At 38.3% G+C, this 16,670-nt stretch overlaps 1 protein-coding gene across 1 annotated transcript in view; it reads right to left on the bottom strand.

Moving 5' to 3' along the window:
- Window positions 1-4,920: 4,920 nt before the first annotated feature.
- Window positions 4,921-16,670, bottom strand: part of LOC104126339 (transmembrane protein FAM155A) — a 169,597-nt gene continuing 157,847 nt past the window's right edge. The window contains exon 3 of the mRNA XM_009638895.2: window positions 4,921-5,216. Coding sequence (XP_009637190.1) covers window positions 4,921-5,216 — 296 coding nt within the window. The remainder of the gene's footprint in view (window positions 5,217-16,670) is intronic.

Below are 16,670 nucleotides of genomic sequence, written 5' to 3' on the forward strand. Positions count from 1 at the left end.
CCTCAGATAGATTTTTCAAGCTGTCCCACCTTTTTTTTTTTGTTAGTTTTGTCACTCACAGTAGTTCTTTCTCCCTTCTTCCCCTTCCAGGGACATGTCAAACTTGTTAACATTTGAAAAAATGCCGGAAAATACTGGAAAATTTGCAGGTGTTCAGTAAATGTGAGTTTGTTGCAGAACATGTTGGCAAATTAAATCTCTCAGTTTAGATGGTATGCACCCTAGTCCTATTCGCCATCCAAATATCTAGTTTTAATGAGAACTATCATATTCAGAACTGAATATATTTTTTTCCCAAGCGTTCTAAAATACTGCTTTTTCCTGACAGCTGCTGGCAGACAACAGAGCCTCTTTTTACCTCAGAAAGGCTATTTAGTTTCATCTCCACAATGATGAGATTTCTGTTAGTTTGTCCTCCGTGTTCCTAGCTAAATTTTGAAACCACTCCTTCACCAAACTAATATAATAGTAGACAATAATAATAAAACAGAACCATTCACCATTAATATGCCATTGCCAGTCTCTTGTTAAGACTCAGTTGGCTAGGGCTGAACCCAGTGATCCTGCGCTGATGCACTATGCCCACGAGCAATTCCTGAGTAAAGACTATGGGACAGCAAATTGAGACCTATGTGCTACAGTGAATTTTTTGTGGGTGCGTGCCTGTACCTGTATCGAGGCCCACTGAAGTCAGCGTGACTGTGAGCCCAGCTTGAAGCCTGCCTGTGCAGGGCTAATCGCAGGGCTGCGGCACTGATGAGAAATACAGTGAAAGCTGCAGTAAGGACCAGGCGTCTTCACAGACCCCTTGCTTAGGTGACTGTTTACATGTGTCTTGAAATTTTGTAAGACAAACTTGTTTCACTTTCCTTAAATCTACCTCTACTCCACAAACAAGTTTTGCTTGTGCTTTGGATAGTCTCTTAGGACAGGTTTCACTGTGTAAATCTGTGTGCATGTACATAAGCTGTCTTCAGCTCTCACGATAAGCAAGTATCTTCTGTGCAGAGGGGCAACGGTTACAAAAAGGATATTCATTATCATAATAAATACAGAGAGAGCAGAAGACAATGTCCTTGTCCCTCACTTTTTAATAGAAGAGTATAACTATATAAGCTGAGAGCCACATTGCATACCAGATGAAACCTGCCATCTCCGCTATTCGAAATACAGTTCTCATTCCTTTTCCTTTAATCATCTAGAACATTATTTTTAACCCTCAAGAAGGAATTTCTTGAAAGTCTGTGTTTGGTTTGTATCTATTATTCCACAGGTTCTTTGGCAGCTGATGGCTTGGTTTCATCACTTATAGAACTGAAACTTCGTTCTAACATTTTGTTGGTTTTTGTCTTAAATTATGGCGTGCAGAAGGACAGCCTTCACCTGCTATATTTAAAAAAAAAAGATACTGTCTCTTTAATGAAAGAAAAGCGTCAATATAACGTATTACCAAATGCAAATGCAATAAGGAATAACATATAGCTCTGGTTATGTTATATGACATTTGGCTTAGCAGTATTAACATATTGCACAAAATCTGGATTTTCCCTATTGCAGAAAATAAGACGATAAAAGACATGGGAAATTTCTCTCTTCTGTATGATCATAAAATAAATATTATTCTATTTTTTTCTTTTTCTTCTCATCAGTCATTTCCAGAAATGTTTTAGTATTATTTCTTTGTTAAGCCAGCTCTTTATCATGTATGTATTAGGCATACAGTACAAGGAGAAATGGAACAAGATGGCAGTTATAGCAGTGGCAAGATGCAAATTTATTCTGGCAAAAAAGTAATATGTGCACAATATCAAGCATGCTTAAGTTTGTGCCAGGAAAACTATTACGAATGAGGAATGGATGGAATGGAATTTTGTATCATACATGATTACGTGTTGCTTAACTTCATAGAAGAGTCTTTGTCTACTCCTGATGTCCCAGGTGCCACCAAAAGAAGCTCCATACCACACTGCTGGAGTGAAAATGGCAACAGATACCCCAGCAGTAGTCACCTCTGTAGCATGACTCTTTTTGTTTCAAAAATTAAAGAAATAGACCTCAAAAAGATGACAGAGAAAATTCACAGACCATTGAACTGCAGTCACTGACTCCAGGTGGTGAGAGGGGGAGGAATTTATTACATCTTGTACTTGTGTAATAATTGAAAGTCTGTAATTGTTTTCTGCTTTGTTTTGCCCAAGTTTAATTTGGCTACTTTATGCATGTGATGGTGTTGTCACTGCTTTTCCTCATGTCTCTCTCATATTGTATTACATGTGACTGAATATAGCCAAGCATTGGAGGAGTCATATTTTTCACTGACACCACTTGAAAACATTTTTATAGAAAAATAAGGGATGAAGGATGAAGAAGAGCAGGAGAGAAGAAAGAAAATGCCTTAAAGGTAGCTCCCTACATTAATTCACCATGAGGCAAAACAGAAATAATAACTCTTCTTCATGTGCCAATTCAATTGGGATGAACCAGACTTCCTACTGTATTGGTACAGTGTAAAAATAGATGACAGTGAGTAATGGTGTGAACAAAAAACTATGAGGAACGTCACAGAAATGGATGTTGGATGGCCTTTGCACAGCAGAGGTAGATAAAGGTTATAACAAACTGTTTACTGACCATGTACACTTACTAGAATTAAGAGGTCAGTTGAACAAGAGCTCACCTAGTAAGAGCTTTCTCAGTAGCGTGACTCATCAGCTGTTGTACAGTACCAGAGCACTGCCCAGTTATTGCTCCATCACTTTTCAATAACATCTCTGTCCTTTTCAAAAGTCTACATTCTACCATTAGTTAAGGCTTTTTCATTTGCATTTCTACATTTTTCCCCACTTTTTGCATCAATTCAATGTAATTGATACATGTGCCTCTAACAGAAAATAAAATAACTAAAAAGCACCATGTTTTATTGAACAAAATATAGCATGTGCAAGGAAAGGAAGGGAGGAGTTATAGAAACAAACCAGTGCTGAAGAATTTTGCATTAGCTGGTGCTTTTTGTTGTTGTCATATTTGCACAGATCATTTTAGGCTCCTCAGTCCAGGTTGTAGTAAAAGACTATCAAAACAAATACTCTTGCAAAATATTTGAGCTTTCGCAGCTTAACATGTGCATCTTGAACTGCTTAAGCAGTATGGTTATCTTCTTTTTGTTTTTCTCCAGAATTTAACAGACCATAAAGTGTATACAAAAACGCATTATGCACCAGTGATCAAATGTTCTTACAACATTAATATTTATCAAGGGGTATTTCATAGCTAGAAAGTAGATAACTATATTTTATTTCCTAAGAGAACATTTCCTATAGTTTTCCTTCATCTCCCAGCTACACAGCAAACATCTCTAAAGTGCACTTCCCAAGTGTAGTTAGAGAATAGGAAGGAATGTAAAGTTTTTAAAAACAGCCCTTATTAACTTTTCCTTCCATTGATTCTACTGTAAACTCTAAAAAGCCTTTTTAAAAAGCAAATTCTCATACACTCAGCAGGTGAAATGTTCCCACAAAAATAAAAGTAAACAAATTAAAGACCACCCCGAACAATGAAAAATCATCAATCAGATTACAATCTTTTCTCTTGACTATTCATCTCCTAGTATAACTTTACTGTTTTATTGCACATTTATGAAAACGGTTGTCCTATATATTTAAAACAAAATAGTTTCTTTGTCTGTGCTAACACATTCTTGTGCACCCTTAATAACTAGAGTAACTTTCAACAACACGTAGATATTAGAAAAACAATGGAATCAAAACCAAAAAGATACTTTGTATTATAGATGCTCAAAGGCTTCTAGTGTAATTTTGTTGAGACAAAAAGACTTCAATTTTGGAAGCTCTTTGCTCCCATTCCTTATGGAAAGCCTGCTGGTTATGTGACAGCTGGAGAACTCAAAACGTAATTCACAATGAATGCCAATCCTTCACCTCCAATATGAAGGCTTCCCCACTACTCAACTTGCTGAGCGTAACTGGTTTTACATAGCACATCTAAAACAGGCTGCTCCTGTTCAACTGACCAGTGAGAAAGGACTGGACTTCTTCAAAACGGGTATTGGAGCAACAGTTTGTTATATATTTCTTTAAATTTTTACCTGTCCAATCCCACCTTGTAAGGAGAGCACTTGTTTGTTCAGCTAAAAGGAACCCCCTTCATGCTCCTTTTGGGTTTGCTCAGTCAACTGGTTTGTGCAACAGTGGCAGAGGCACACTGGAATTGTGTACCCATTCATTGTGATTACACAGACAGAAGCAAATGTACGTTGTCTGCGACGGGATGTGGGAGGGGAAAGGAGATGAATGGTTCCCATGGGTAAGAGGACAGTTAGGTTGGTTTGGGTTTTTTTGTGGTTGCTTTTTTTTTTTGCCTTTTTTTTTTTCTTGTTAAATTTTGTTTTGTTGTTCTTTTTGTGTTTTTTTTTTGTTTTTTTTTCTTTTTTTGTTTTTTGGTTTTTTTGGGTTTTTTTTTTTTTTTTTTGCTATGTCATGGAATCATAGCAGTCATTCCTCTAATAGAAACTGACAGGACATAAAAGACAGAACTATCAGATGAACACACACAATGACTAGAAATATATTGACAGAGAAAAGACTTAATTTAGCTTTGAGAAACCGTCCCAAAAATAAAATCCTGTATTAACAAGTGCAAAAAACAAACAAAAAAGAAACTCCAAACATTAAAACACAGTGTATAAAATGGTGTGAGAAATTTAAGTCACCATACAGCCTTTTAGTCAATAAAAAGCTGTGTTCATGTGTCCTTGTTGTTTGGGTAATGGCCCGTTCTTTTCGTTTTACCCAAAAGGTCATTCAAGAAGAGATCTAAGGGTAAAGCACTCAGTCCTTGCTATTTTTGACTGTAGTCATTTGGGCCTGTTGTGTTTCTATCATATAAGATGAATCCTTTCTTTTATTCCTCATTGGTTGAATTATCTTCCAAAGTTGTTATGCCTCCAAAACCCAGTCCTGTTGAGTTCTGTGCTGCTGAGACTGTAAGTACTGTATGCAAGAGAATCAATACAAGAACACACAGTTTAAGTCTGCTGTTACACAGTCTTGATGCTGATGAAACTGTGAGCGATGTCCTGTGACACATTGTTGAGCCACTTGTTTTTATAGTCCCTTTGGATTGATGATCTGATAATAGTCCCCATCTGACATCACAGCATTCTGGTTCTGCATTGGTTGGATAGTTTTCGTAGAGCCCTGTAGGGTAAACAGAAGAAAAAATAAACACCAGGCACAAAAAGATTGGCAGAAGTTGGTAGGTCAAGGGAAGAGTTGACAGTTTTGTCTAAGCTACCAAATCCACATCTCTGAGTTATCCTGAGCCCTCAAAACGCTTCTGTTTTGTATAATTGGAGTTGTTGAAGGGATATGCATTGTCTAAAGGAAGCAGCATCAAAAGATCATTCAACAGAGGTATGACACTGAGCACGGTGATGTAAAGAAATGGCATTAAAAAGTAATTGTTGATGTTTGAATGATAAGAATATTTGAATTCTTTCTTTTTGGGAAGTTACAACTAACAATGAAGTTACAACTAATCAAACTGGATATCTCCACAAAATTTGAAACAATATTGAAATTCTTCCTCAGTCTGAGAGTGCATACCAGTAATACTACCGCCTGTGAAAAGATAGGCATTAAATACAAATAATTGATATACTGACAATATTGACAATATTGATTGTCAAACCAATACAGACCCAACAACTTCACAGGAACAGCTTCTGAACAGAGCTGTTCGGAATCTACCTGTTTACCCTACCTCAGATGTGTTCTTCCAGCTGGAATGTTCTCTTTGGCATATCCCAGATATGAGAACAATCTTGCCATTACTGGATCTCTTGATATTTCTGACTATACATCTAGGATATTTCTGCGTCTAGAGCTTTATTGAGTTACTCAGCCTGATCTGATTATGAATTTTTGAACAATTAGAGGAATTCTGTCTTTTCCAAAAGACACAACTGCCTTTTTGAATATTGTTAATACTGTCTGCATTAATATATAGGAGACTAACATAACCAGAGTGCTTTGTTTACTTCTCACATATCTTTTCTGATAAATTAAAAGAACCTAATTTAGCCTGTTTAACTAATGGTCAAATGCAAGAATGTCTAATATAATGCGCAAACACCCTTTCTCCATTTAAATTGATTTTGGAATAAATTTTGCAGTAAATAATTACTCTTTCCTAGTGCTAGGTTTTACTAGAAAAAAAAAAACTATCTGTGTTGAAATGTTAGGATAAAGTCTTTGAAAGCAGCTATAATTTATAAATGTTCTGGGTTTGGCTGGGACAGAGTTAATTTTCTTCCTAGTAGCTGGTATAGTGCTATGTTTTGAAGTCAGTATGAGAATAATGTTGATAGCACACTGATGTTTTCATTGTTGCTGAGCAGGGCTTACACCAATCAAGGACTTTTCAGCTGCCCCTGCTCTGCCAGGTGCACAAGAAGCTGGGAGGGGGCACAACCAGGACAACCGACCCCAACTGGCCAAAGGGATATTCCAGACCATACGAGGTCATGCCCAGTATAGAAACTGGGGGAAGAAGAAGGAAGGGGGGACATTTGGAGCGATGGTATTTGCCTTCCCAAGTCACCGTTACGCATGATGGAGCCCTGCTTTCCTGGGGATGGCTGAACACCTGCCTGCCGGTGGGTAGCAGGGAATGAATTCCTTGCTTTGCTTTGCTTGCATGCACATTTTTTGCTTTACCTATTAATCTGTCTCAGCCCACAAGTTTTCTCACTTTTACTGTTCCAATTGTCTCCTGTGTCCCACTGGAGGGGAGCGAGAGAGAGGCTGGGGTGGGGCTGAGTTGCTGGCTGGGGTTAAACCATGACAATAAACTAAATTCACTTCTTGGAACAAGAATTACGACATGTCTAAAGTATCACAGCAACGATGCTACTTTCAAAAAGCAATGCCTACAAGTTTAGGTGTAACATTCTTAGGTTCAGGCACCAGACTGCCTGTAATTTTTTAATAACCTGTAAAGAAAAGCAGCACACCTTAAAATAAGATAAAACTGAACTTTTTAGTTCCTATTTCCATAATATTGATCTGCAACTAAACCAAAAGTGCATTAGGTATTCTGGGCATGTAAAATGCAGATTAAACCTAGACTAGCACATATTTACATAGCTGACACAACATTCTACTATGTTACACGAGTCCAAATAAAGTTACATCTATTTTTGGACTGAAACAAGTTTTTAAGGATGCAGGAATGAGAACAGCTTGTTTGATTTTCTGTAAAGTCAGGGTTTACTCTGTAGGAAATCAGGCCATTTTTGCACCTACACAGTCAGATACTTAAGGCAGCATACCAACACTTGAAAATACTTGTTCTCTCTCAGATCATCACTGAATGTACTTCACATTTTTTAAGAATTTCTGTTGCATTTTGGAACATTTTGGACAGTCGTTTATCGCAAGTATAATAAAGCAATCTTAACTGCTAACATATTTTCTGAGACTCATCTTTTGGTGTTTGTGTGCATAAGTGTGTTTTTAAACATGGTAACATACAGGAAGTGCCTCCCAAAGCAGGTAATTATACGATCTGTTCTGTGACTGCAGTAGTTCAAACTATTAGTGGTAATTGAAGAGACACAGAGAATGGTTAATGCTTTGATCCCACTGAGGCTTGTTTACTATTCAAACTGTATTTCCTGCCTTTCTTGTTATAGGAAAACTCAGACTTCCTTTGAAATCAAAGCCTATATATACAAGTTGGCAATCAAAAGGTTTTTAAATAGTTTATATACACTTACTGAATTATAAATAAGTTGAAGGCAACTCCACATTCAAAGCTCTGTTGAACTCATTCCTTAATGCAAAATTACATTTCCTCTTTATTTCAGTTCAGCAATTGAATTTAGATTTTGAATTTGCAGTTACATATTTAATAATCAATTAACTACGGAACCACTATTCATATGACAGTTGCAGAACATTTAGATAAATTCAGTGAGAGCTTTTGCACTGAAGTAATAAAACTTCACAATTGTGCTTCACCATATAGTTGTTTGTAGCCGTGAATATCAGTCTTGGCCCCTTGGATCTAATCAGTCAGTCTACTCAGTCAGAGGGTTACAAACCCATGACTTACCAGAAACCCTGGAAAGCTGGCTACATCAGTGTTGGAAAACCATGGAGAAAAAAACCCTATTTTGTCCTTTTAAGGAAATATTTTGTATAGACACAGAATTTGGGATAAGGAATAGAAAGGATATGTTTACCCACCAAACCACCAAGGCTTCCCTCTTCCTCTTCTGTCTTTATCGTTGAGTTTGTAGACATCATTACTCTGTATTACTTGGATGTTCAGTAATCGTATTTCTGAGAACAACTTACTAACTGTTACTGACTCAAAACCTACTTTGCTTTTCACTTTTCACTTAAAATTCTCAGCTCTGGATCTTCATTTCCCAACTTCTCACAGCACTCACCTATGTTTCATCAGCTGAAATCTTAGTCCATATGGAGGTTCTTGGACCTTGATCTTAATCAAGGATCTAGAATTTGCCAGGATTCTTTTTGGCATCAAACCATTCTCCAGACAGATATGCTATTGCTCATGAAGGTCATGTAAAAGCTATCTTTTTGCTTTGTAACTGGATATTTTTTTTTCACACACAGATAACATTTTGATGATTAGCACAGCAGTTATATCTGTAGGGAGCGTGTGTTACCAATGCTGACGCAAGAACTAAGGCTACTCATTTGACTGAGATTATGTTAATGGAGACATGACTGTAGATAAATCCCATGTATCCTGCTCAGCTGAATCATACTGAAGGAAAACGGAGTGAGCATCATATTTACTTTGTGCAGAAGCAGCTTTGAAGCAAAAGCAGCAAACTGCAAATATGTTCTTATACAAGAATTAAAATCATGAAGACTGCCTATGTATACATGGTCTGCTGATCAGCTAGATCACCAGCTAACTCAGAGAATGGTGTCATTTCTGCCTGAACACTTGCATTTCTTTCGCACAGGAACCAGCAAGCAAAAGAGGTGGTTGCATGTCCACATCTCACCGCAACACTGTCAGGATGTGTCATACTTGTGGGTCTGGATTTTTAGCAGTTGGTCTGGCTTGGCTCACTTCTTGGTTTCTTGACTATGGAAAGAGCTATGGACCCATAGTATTCTTCATCTTCCAGTCACCATCAAAGGAAACTGGTCCGGTTGATAAATTTGTTGTCATTAGGTAAGTATTTTGGAGATCCACAGAAATAAAACAGATTTTCTGATATCTTATGTTTTTTCCTCATTTTCTCTCTGTATAACTATAAACTGTGGTCCTTTTTAAGAGAGATTTCTGATTATTTTGAGAGACATACCAAGCTTCTTGTGCTTGAAGAAAAGACAGTGAACTTGAAGAAGAAACCAGATAAGTGGATGTAGTATACCAGAAGTTTCAAATGCTCCATTTTATTGTAAAGCACAAAGTAAATAATTATGCCAAGAGTGATCCATCCAGCAGTGACATCATTGTACCAGTGAGTGCCAACACTCTGCATGACATTTCTCTTTCCGAGGAATTATTTCTGAGATTTAAATATTAACATTTTCCAACTACAGAAGGCAACAGAACACATTAGATATTATATGACTAGATTTCACTGCTTGCTTACATCTGATCTGGAAGCCAGCTCTCTTTGATCTTATCCAGATGGTCCTCTCAATTTCTAAATTACTGTGCCTGTGACACATTATGGTGCTTCTGCTTAGACATGTATTTTATACCCTTCATATTATTAAAAGTAATAAAATGAAATGTAGAAGAAGGCTTAAAGATAAATAAACTTTTCTTTAGTCAAATAGACTATTCTTAAACTGGTGAATATGGCTGTTCAGCTCTTTTGAAAAGACTAAGTTGCATTTCAGACTCCATTCCAATTGTTGGATGAGATCTGTGTTGTTGTGTTTTGATTTTGTTTTGTCAGTATATGTTGGTGACTATTTCAGAGAGTTGCCTCTGGAATATTTTCTTGTGTGTATGCATCCATATTTAAGAAAAATTCATTGTGTTCACCATGCATGGATTTTTTTTTCCCCTAAAAAATGTAGGACCAATTTCCTCCTGCTGGTGTAAATCAGTGTTATTCCTGTACAACTGACTGAGCTGCTGCAAGTCGGGAAAATAAGCAAATAGGTGACTCTCAAGGCTATACAATGAACCTTTTTAGCTCTGCTATGTTGAGATACAGGATAAAGGTGAGATAATTTGCCCCTTGCAAGCGTTTGGCTTTTCCCACCCCCACCCCACTATTTTTGATCAAAAGGATTTACTACTTTGACATGATAAGAAAGGAAAGGGTCATGCATATCCAAGTACTGTGTTGTCATAGAAAGTTCAGGGATATGAATAGATTATTTGCCTGGGTTTTTTTTATAGGAGAATAACCTCTGCAGCTAATAAACGTACTATAATATGGGACCTCATTCACGGGAAAGCCCCAGTATTCAAGACTAGAAGAACACTGGACTCAAAAAGATGAGCTATTTAGTTGATAGATTCTGCTGCACAACCATGTCAAATTTTCCTTGTAAGCTGATCCATAGCGAGCAACAATTTAAACCATGCTTATCAAACATAAATGGGATTTGTCCTGCTGTTTATGTAAGCTTAATATTTTGATATTTTTGGACCTACTAAGAAGTGTAGGCAGGAGGTAAATGACACATTATCATGAGTTATTTTTAGGGTAAGAATTTGGATCAAGTATATATATTTTTTGGAGTCTGCCAAGAATATAAACCAGGTTGAATTCAGATATTTTCTCTTCTTGAGTTGTTTCACAAAGAAAAGATAGATTGTGATGCATTCTATATATCACATTTTCTCAAGGAAATTGCTTTTCAAATCTCACTGAAAACAGGCCGTCTCTTTTGAAACAGCTAAACCGGCTGGTGAAACCCAGACACACATCTGCCCTTTGAGAAGAAGCTGCAGTTAAAAGAATTGTTCCCAATACCTTTGCTGACCTTTGTTAGTCAACAAAGCCTTTCTACAGATTGGTGAGAATTCTCTGTAATAATTCTCACTACATCCTTAGAAACATTAGTGTTGTGCTATGAAGCATGACTGACAGTTCCCTTTCTGGTGAATCTTGTTCTTTACTCTAAAGGAGGAGGAGTTTCTGAGGAAGTGCTACTTTTCATGGATCACATGAATGTGTTAGTATTATTTGACACAAAATTGATGTATGGGAGAATATTCACACCATGCGTTCCAGGCAACTGAGATGTTAATTGGAACACATGAAATTAAGAGCCTAAATTAACATGAATGGAATTGAAAAATATAAGTGATTCAAAGCACCTAAATCACCCGTCCTCTTACCTCTTCCCTTACTTTCTCCTCCTACATTGAAAACTATCAGAAGTCTGCTCAGCACAGAATAGACAAATTTGATTCTCCTCTTGGTGGCAGTAGACTCGCTCTGATGACACTGCTCTTAGGAAATACCAGAGGGTGCCATACTGTTTTTGGAAGAGGCTAATGCAACACATCTCTACCTTACTGCTGCTCACTACATTCCCTTCTTTTCCATCACAGAGGAACTCAAGTGCTCCATTAAATTCCATGACATCTATTGCACAAGTAAAGAGTGTGAGCATGTGGCTGGGGTTTCCTGCCTGATATTTGCTGCTGGGTGACGACCCTGTTCTGCCACAAGGCACAGAGGCTATAAGTGTTGGTCAGTACAAGGAAAGCCCTTAGCAACACAGGTAGTCTAATTCTGCACTCTAAGGTGGTCCAGACTTGACACAGGGAGAGCAGTTTTGGAACCATTCTCCCAGCAGCCAGAATAGGCTATGTCTGTATTAACAAGTAGTTTTGGGCAAAAGGAGAAGATTTGTATAACGAAACAGCTGGTGCTAAGTATCTCATGTCAACGCTGAATGCATTTGAGGTTTTTTTACCTCACTCTAGCTCTAGTCTGATTCTGTAGACCAAATGTGCATTAGTGGTTAGGATGTGCTAGGTATGATCCTGTAGCACATCTAGATTAGTTTAATCCCAAGGAACCCTGTCTGCATCCTTCAGGAACTCTCCCCAGTGCAAGTCAAACAGCAAATAGTATGAGCAGGGGATTAGTTTCAAAAGTACACTCCTGAGTTATCTTGCTAAGCAGGTGCATCTGCAGCGTTGGTGTTGATGGCATATCCTGGCTGCTCAGGGAAGGGTCATGTGCACAGAGGGGACGTAATCTCCTCTTCCTTCTCTTTGGGCACCTCTGCTGCTCTTTTGGTGGAAATTGAGCTCTCAAGTTTGCTGGTTGAGCAAACTGAAGGCCTGAATGGATAATTTTGGCTGTGAAGAAAAAATTTATGGCCTCTGCATCCTCTCTCTTTCTCTGTTGGGAGGTGGCAGCAAGCCCAACAGAAGCAGTTCAGGGGCTGGACCAGTCTCCAAGCTAGATGCTGGACCACACTACTTTGGAAGGCAGGGGAAAAGCGAGAGTTGTGAAGTATTACCAGTCTCTTCCCAGTGCTCTATACATAAAGTCATACAAATTTCAGCTCTCTTTTCACTCTCAAAGAGCGTGTGTGAAAGAAATCTTCCACACCTTCCATTCACACTGAGGGAAAAAAAAAGAAAAGATGACTATATGACTATGAAAGGAAACAGTTCCACTGGTATGCACACTGTTTTAATAGGAGTCACAATTAAAAATCTTGACCTGGAACTTTGCATGTGATTCATTCATTGTAATCTGCCATGTGTGTGTGTATGTATGCCTAGGCACTAGTATTATCTCCCTTAAATAAGATTCTGTTTTGCATGGGCAATTTAGACATCTGAGCTGCAGAAAGAAACATTAGACGAAATCAGTGGAAACTTTAATCATATGGATATAAGCTCCAAAGGTCTAAACTGAAAGCAACCATTCAATTTTAATGAATATGAAAAACAGTATGTTCCAGAAGAGTGCCCAATGGAAAGACCAACTTCTTTCCTTCTATTTCATAGAAGAAAAGGGGAAGAGAGTAATACAAACTTCTTTCTAGCTAACCACATGTTTCCATAATCAGAACCACACTGTGATTCTGATTGTTTTGATTAATCTCCCAAGTACTTTCTTTTGCACTGCAGTTGTCCCACATCCTCACACGCATTTCTACAAGAGACAAGTTGCAGGGATACACAACTAGTGTAGCATCCCCTCTCCTTTTCCCACTATCTGCTTTCATTGGAGGTAATCAAGTAAGACATTCTCAGGCTTGAATGCTTATTCATTATACCTGTCCTTCAGGAATTTCCAAGAAGTCATTATTAACACATATTATAGACTACAACTTTTTTTTTTTTATTTGATGGTCTCAGAGGACTGTGTGATTCTTAATCAGAGTTATGGCTCCAGCCTGCTCCCTATAATGACTCTCTATATAGCCATGTTTACTTTTTAAAAGCGTTTTAAAAAATACCAATTTAGGAATTCTAAGATAACAATGACTGCAAAATTTCTTGGGGAAAAATTATCCAGTCCTATGCCATCTTCTCATCACACGGCCCTCCCAAGGAAGGAAAAAAACCTTTGGTGTTATTTCTTTTTACAACCTTCAGTACTTTTTTTTTTTTTTTAAAGCCTTCTAACCTGGAGAAAATCCTGCCCTGAAAGAAAAAAAAAAAAAGAGTACATGGGTTCCCTGCCCCACCTGCTGTTGCGGGGGGCCGGCAGTGGTGCAGGGAGTCGGGAGCTCGGCACCTCTGTAGGAGCAGCTCCCAGAGCTGCCGGTGGCACCAGGGCAGACCAGCCTCTTACTGCAACTGGGAAACGGCATCTTATGTTTCTATGTGCATCCTGTGCTCTGTGCTGTCGTCAACATCAAATAGAAACAGGTATCGCCGATACACATTTTCATGCTACTGGCTTTCCATGGTGTATTAAAAGGTTTTATAGAAATCATTCCCCTGCCTTTCTGTTCCCCTACCGGACCTTAGAGGAAATAGTCTGTTACCATGGAGAGGAGGAAGGGAAGCCCTTATTATAAAACTATTGCTTCTAAAACATGATTAAAGAAAATCAGAAACCACAAATTCTTGACATTTCTCAGACATCAATCACCCTATAAGCAGAGGGGGTCTTTTTTTTTTTTTTCTCCAGACAATATTTTACAATTAACAGTGTTCCTTAGCTAGCCAGCTAGTCTTTCACTTCTTTCACGGGGGGAAAAAAAATCATACTGACATAATCCAATTCATTTCCTACTGGATTCCTCTGAAAATGTGAGCTAAAGTTTCAAAAAAGGATGTGCAGCATTTCTCTCCATAAGATACCTTCAGAGTCAGGAGCAACAGAGATATTCAAACCTAATTTAAATGAATGATGGGACTTGGCAAAATGCCATCCATGAGGAAACCCTGAACATAAAGTTTGCTCCTGCTGTGTTTCCTGTAACAGAGCTCAACGGTGACCAGCCTTACAGTGAACTTAGGTTGAATGGAAACACCAGACAACCAGCTAGAACACCTGAATATCAAACGGTCAAATGCCTTTGACCTGACTCTTTTGGGTTTTACCAATGAATTTCACCCATTCCAGGAAGAGCAGGATCAGTAGCTAGAAACCCCAGAACAAGTCTGCCAGACAGGAACTCACAGAAGGTGCAGCAGGAGAAGAGGTCCCTCAAGACGTGGGTGACCTGCTTTCAGTTGCTTTTCTGCAAAAGGAGTTCAAGTTAGCTGTCAAGCCACAAGCTACACTGAGGAAAAGTGTTTTGTCTGCTGTTGAACTCGCTGTGCTTCGCATGAAATAATTTTGTTTTCACTAAGCTGAAGAGAGGTGCAATTCTTCAGTCCCACAGCAGACATTAGTCTAATTTCTTGTTGTTTAGTGGCAGGAAGTGCTCTTACATGAGCTGCTGATTAATAACAGGGCTACAATGGGCCTGTATTCCAGACAAAGTTTGAATTGCAGCCTCGTACCTCTCCTCAGCATCTTCTCTTGCACACAACTGCCTAGTGTCAGCACGCTGGCTCCTATGGGTCCGTGAATACAAGCTCTCTCTACTGATGCTGAAGGTCTTGACTTGAGAGGACAAAAAGTTCAGCCAAATATTAGTTAGTGGACTGCTGAGACGAGAGTCAGGTCACCCTGCTTTAAAGTGTCTGCAGTAAGACCTTGGTGACTAACAGCAGCTACAGCAAACAGTGTGTCCCCAGCACTGTTAGCGGGGCATAGAGAGCTGCTCAGCTCATCGGGTGCAGATGCCTGCTTAGGCCAAATTAAATAGCTCTCAGCTCTACTGACTACACCAGGTCTTCAGTGACTCTAGTGACGGCTTAGTCAAAGAGATTATGTGTAGATAGCCGCACTAAAAATATGTGCAATAAAATGACTTTAATCCTTCCCTAAATCTGCTTTTCATCCCAAACTCAGAGATACCAACTGTCAGTAATCTTTGCAAAGTCATCTATTTTGTGTGTTTTAGGAATGGAGACTTGGGGATATACTTGGAAAATTAAGATGTGGATATGTATTTCCTAAGAGATTTTCTGAAATAATTACTAAGATGGTTTTGCTTCTTGTTTGCAGTGTGCACACATGTATATATATATGCACACACACACATATACATATTGTATACATGTAAACAAAAATGTCCTAAGTCTCTCACTTCAGCTTTTACTGTCCTATCTTAAACTGGAAAATAATGCTCATTTGCTTACTGCGTATACATATTTGAAGGCTATTAATATTTACAAAATGCATGGAGGAGCTAAGCACTGTTATCTTATTGATGACTACCAAATTGTAACTCAGCTTACATTTCATTATATTGTCTTTTGCATATGGATGGATGTTGCTTGATCGTATGCAATAGGTTTAACCTTCAAGAAGAAATACAGTAAATATCTTGCTACCGGAACCCCCCTGAATCCAAACACAGGGTATAAGGTGAAGTGAGTTGCGGCAAATGTTATGCTTGCCTCTGAGATGGTATAGAGCATTTATGGGGTTTTATATTTTACTCTGGTTTCAAGTAGCTTACCTTGGGTAACTCATTTAGTATCAAGCTTTCCAGTGCAGCCTTAATTTAAGCTGGAGGCTCTCTAATTTCAGATATTTGAACCAGGCTGTCAAAGGATCTAAGTATTGAAATGCCTTTTTACTGATTTAGTGGGAATAAGTTGCCTAAATATCTTCAAGATTCTCAGATGATACTCTAGGCACCAGAAATCTGCAGATGACATTGATATAAGCTGAATTTTTGAGTGTATGACTCCCAGCCAGTGGTGGAAAAAGTATCCGAGGCACCTGAGACGTACTAAAGGTATTTCTTGCCTACCATGTCCTCCCTGGCTGGACATTCTGGGATAGCGTTTGAAGCAGAATGGAATGTAAAAGGAACCAAACCATTTTATCAATCAATAATTGTAGTAGACCTATATTAGCAATACCTTTTAAAATTAAAATGCTCACAGAATTTAACAAGACTCGAGAAGAGACCAAAAGATCAGTTCTTCACAGGTGAACAACAGATTCTTAAAATTCTTTACTAGTGAAAGACCTTTCCTTAGACATTTACCTTCCAAGAGCTGCTGCATGGTTTTGAATGCTATGTCTCAGATCCTTTTTTATCTGACATAAGAATGCAGGAAAACAAAGGTGAATATACTAAAAC

The sequence above is a fragment of the Egretta garzetta genome, unplaced genomic scaffold (genome assembly GCF_000687185.1).
Source record: "Egretta garzetta isolate BGI_Z169 unplaced genomic scaffold, ASM68718v1 scaffold165, whole genome shotgun sequence".
NCBI classification, from domain to species: domain Eukaryota; kingdom Metazoa; phylum Chordata; class Aves; order Pelecaniformes; family Ardeidae; genus Egretta; species Egretta garzetta.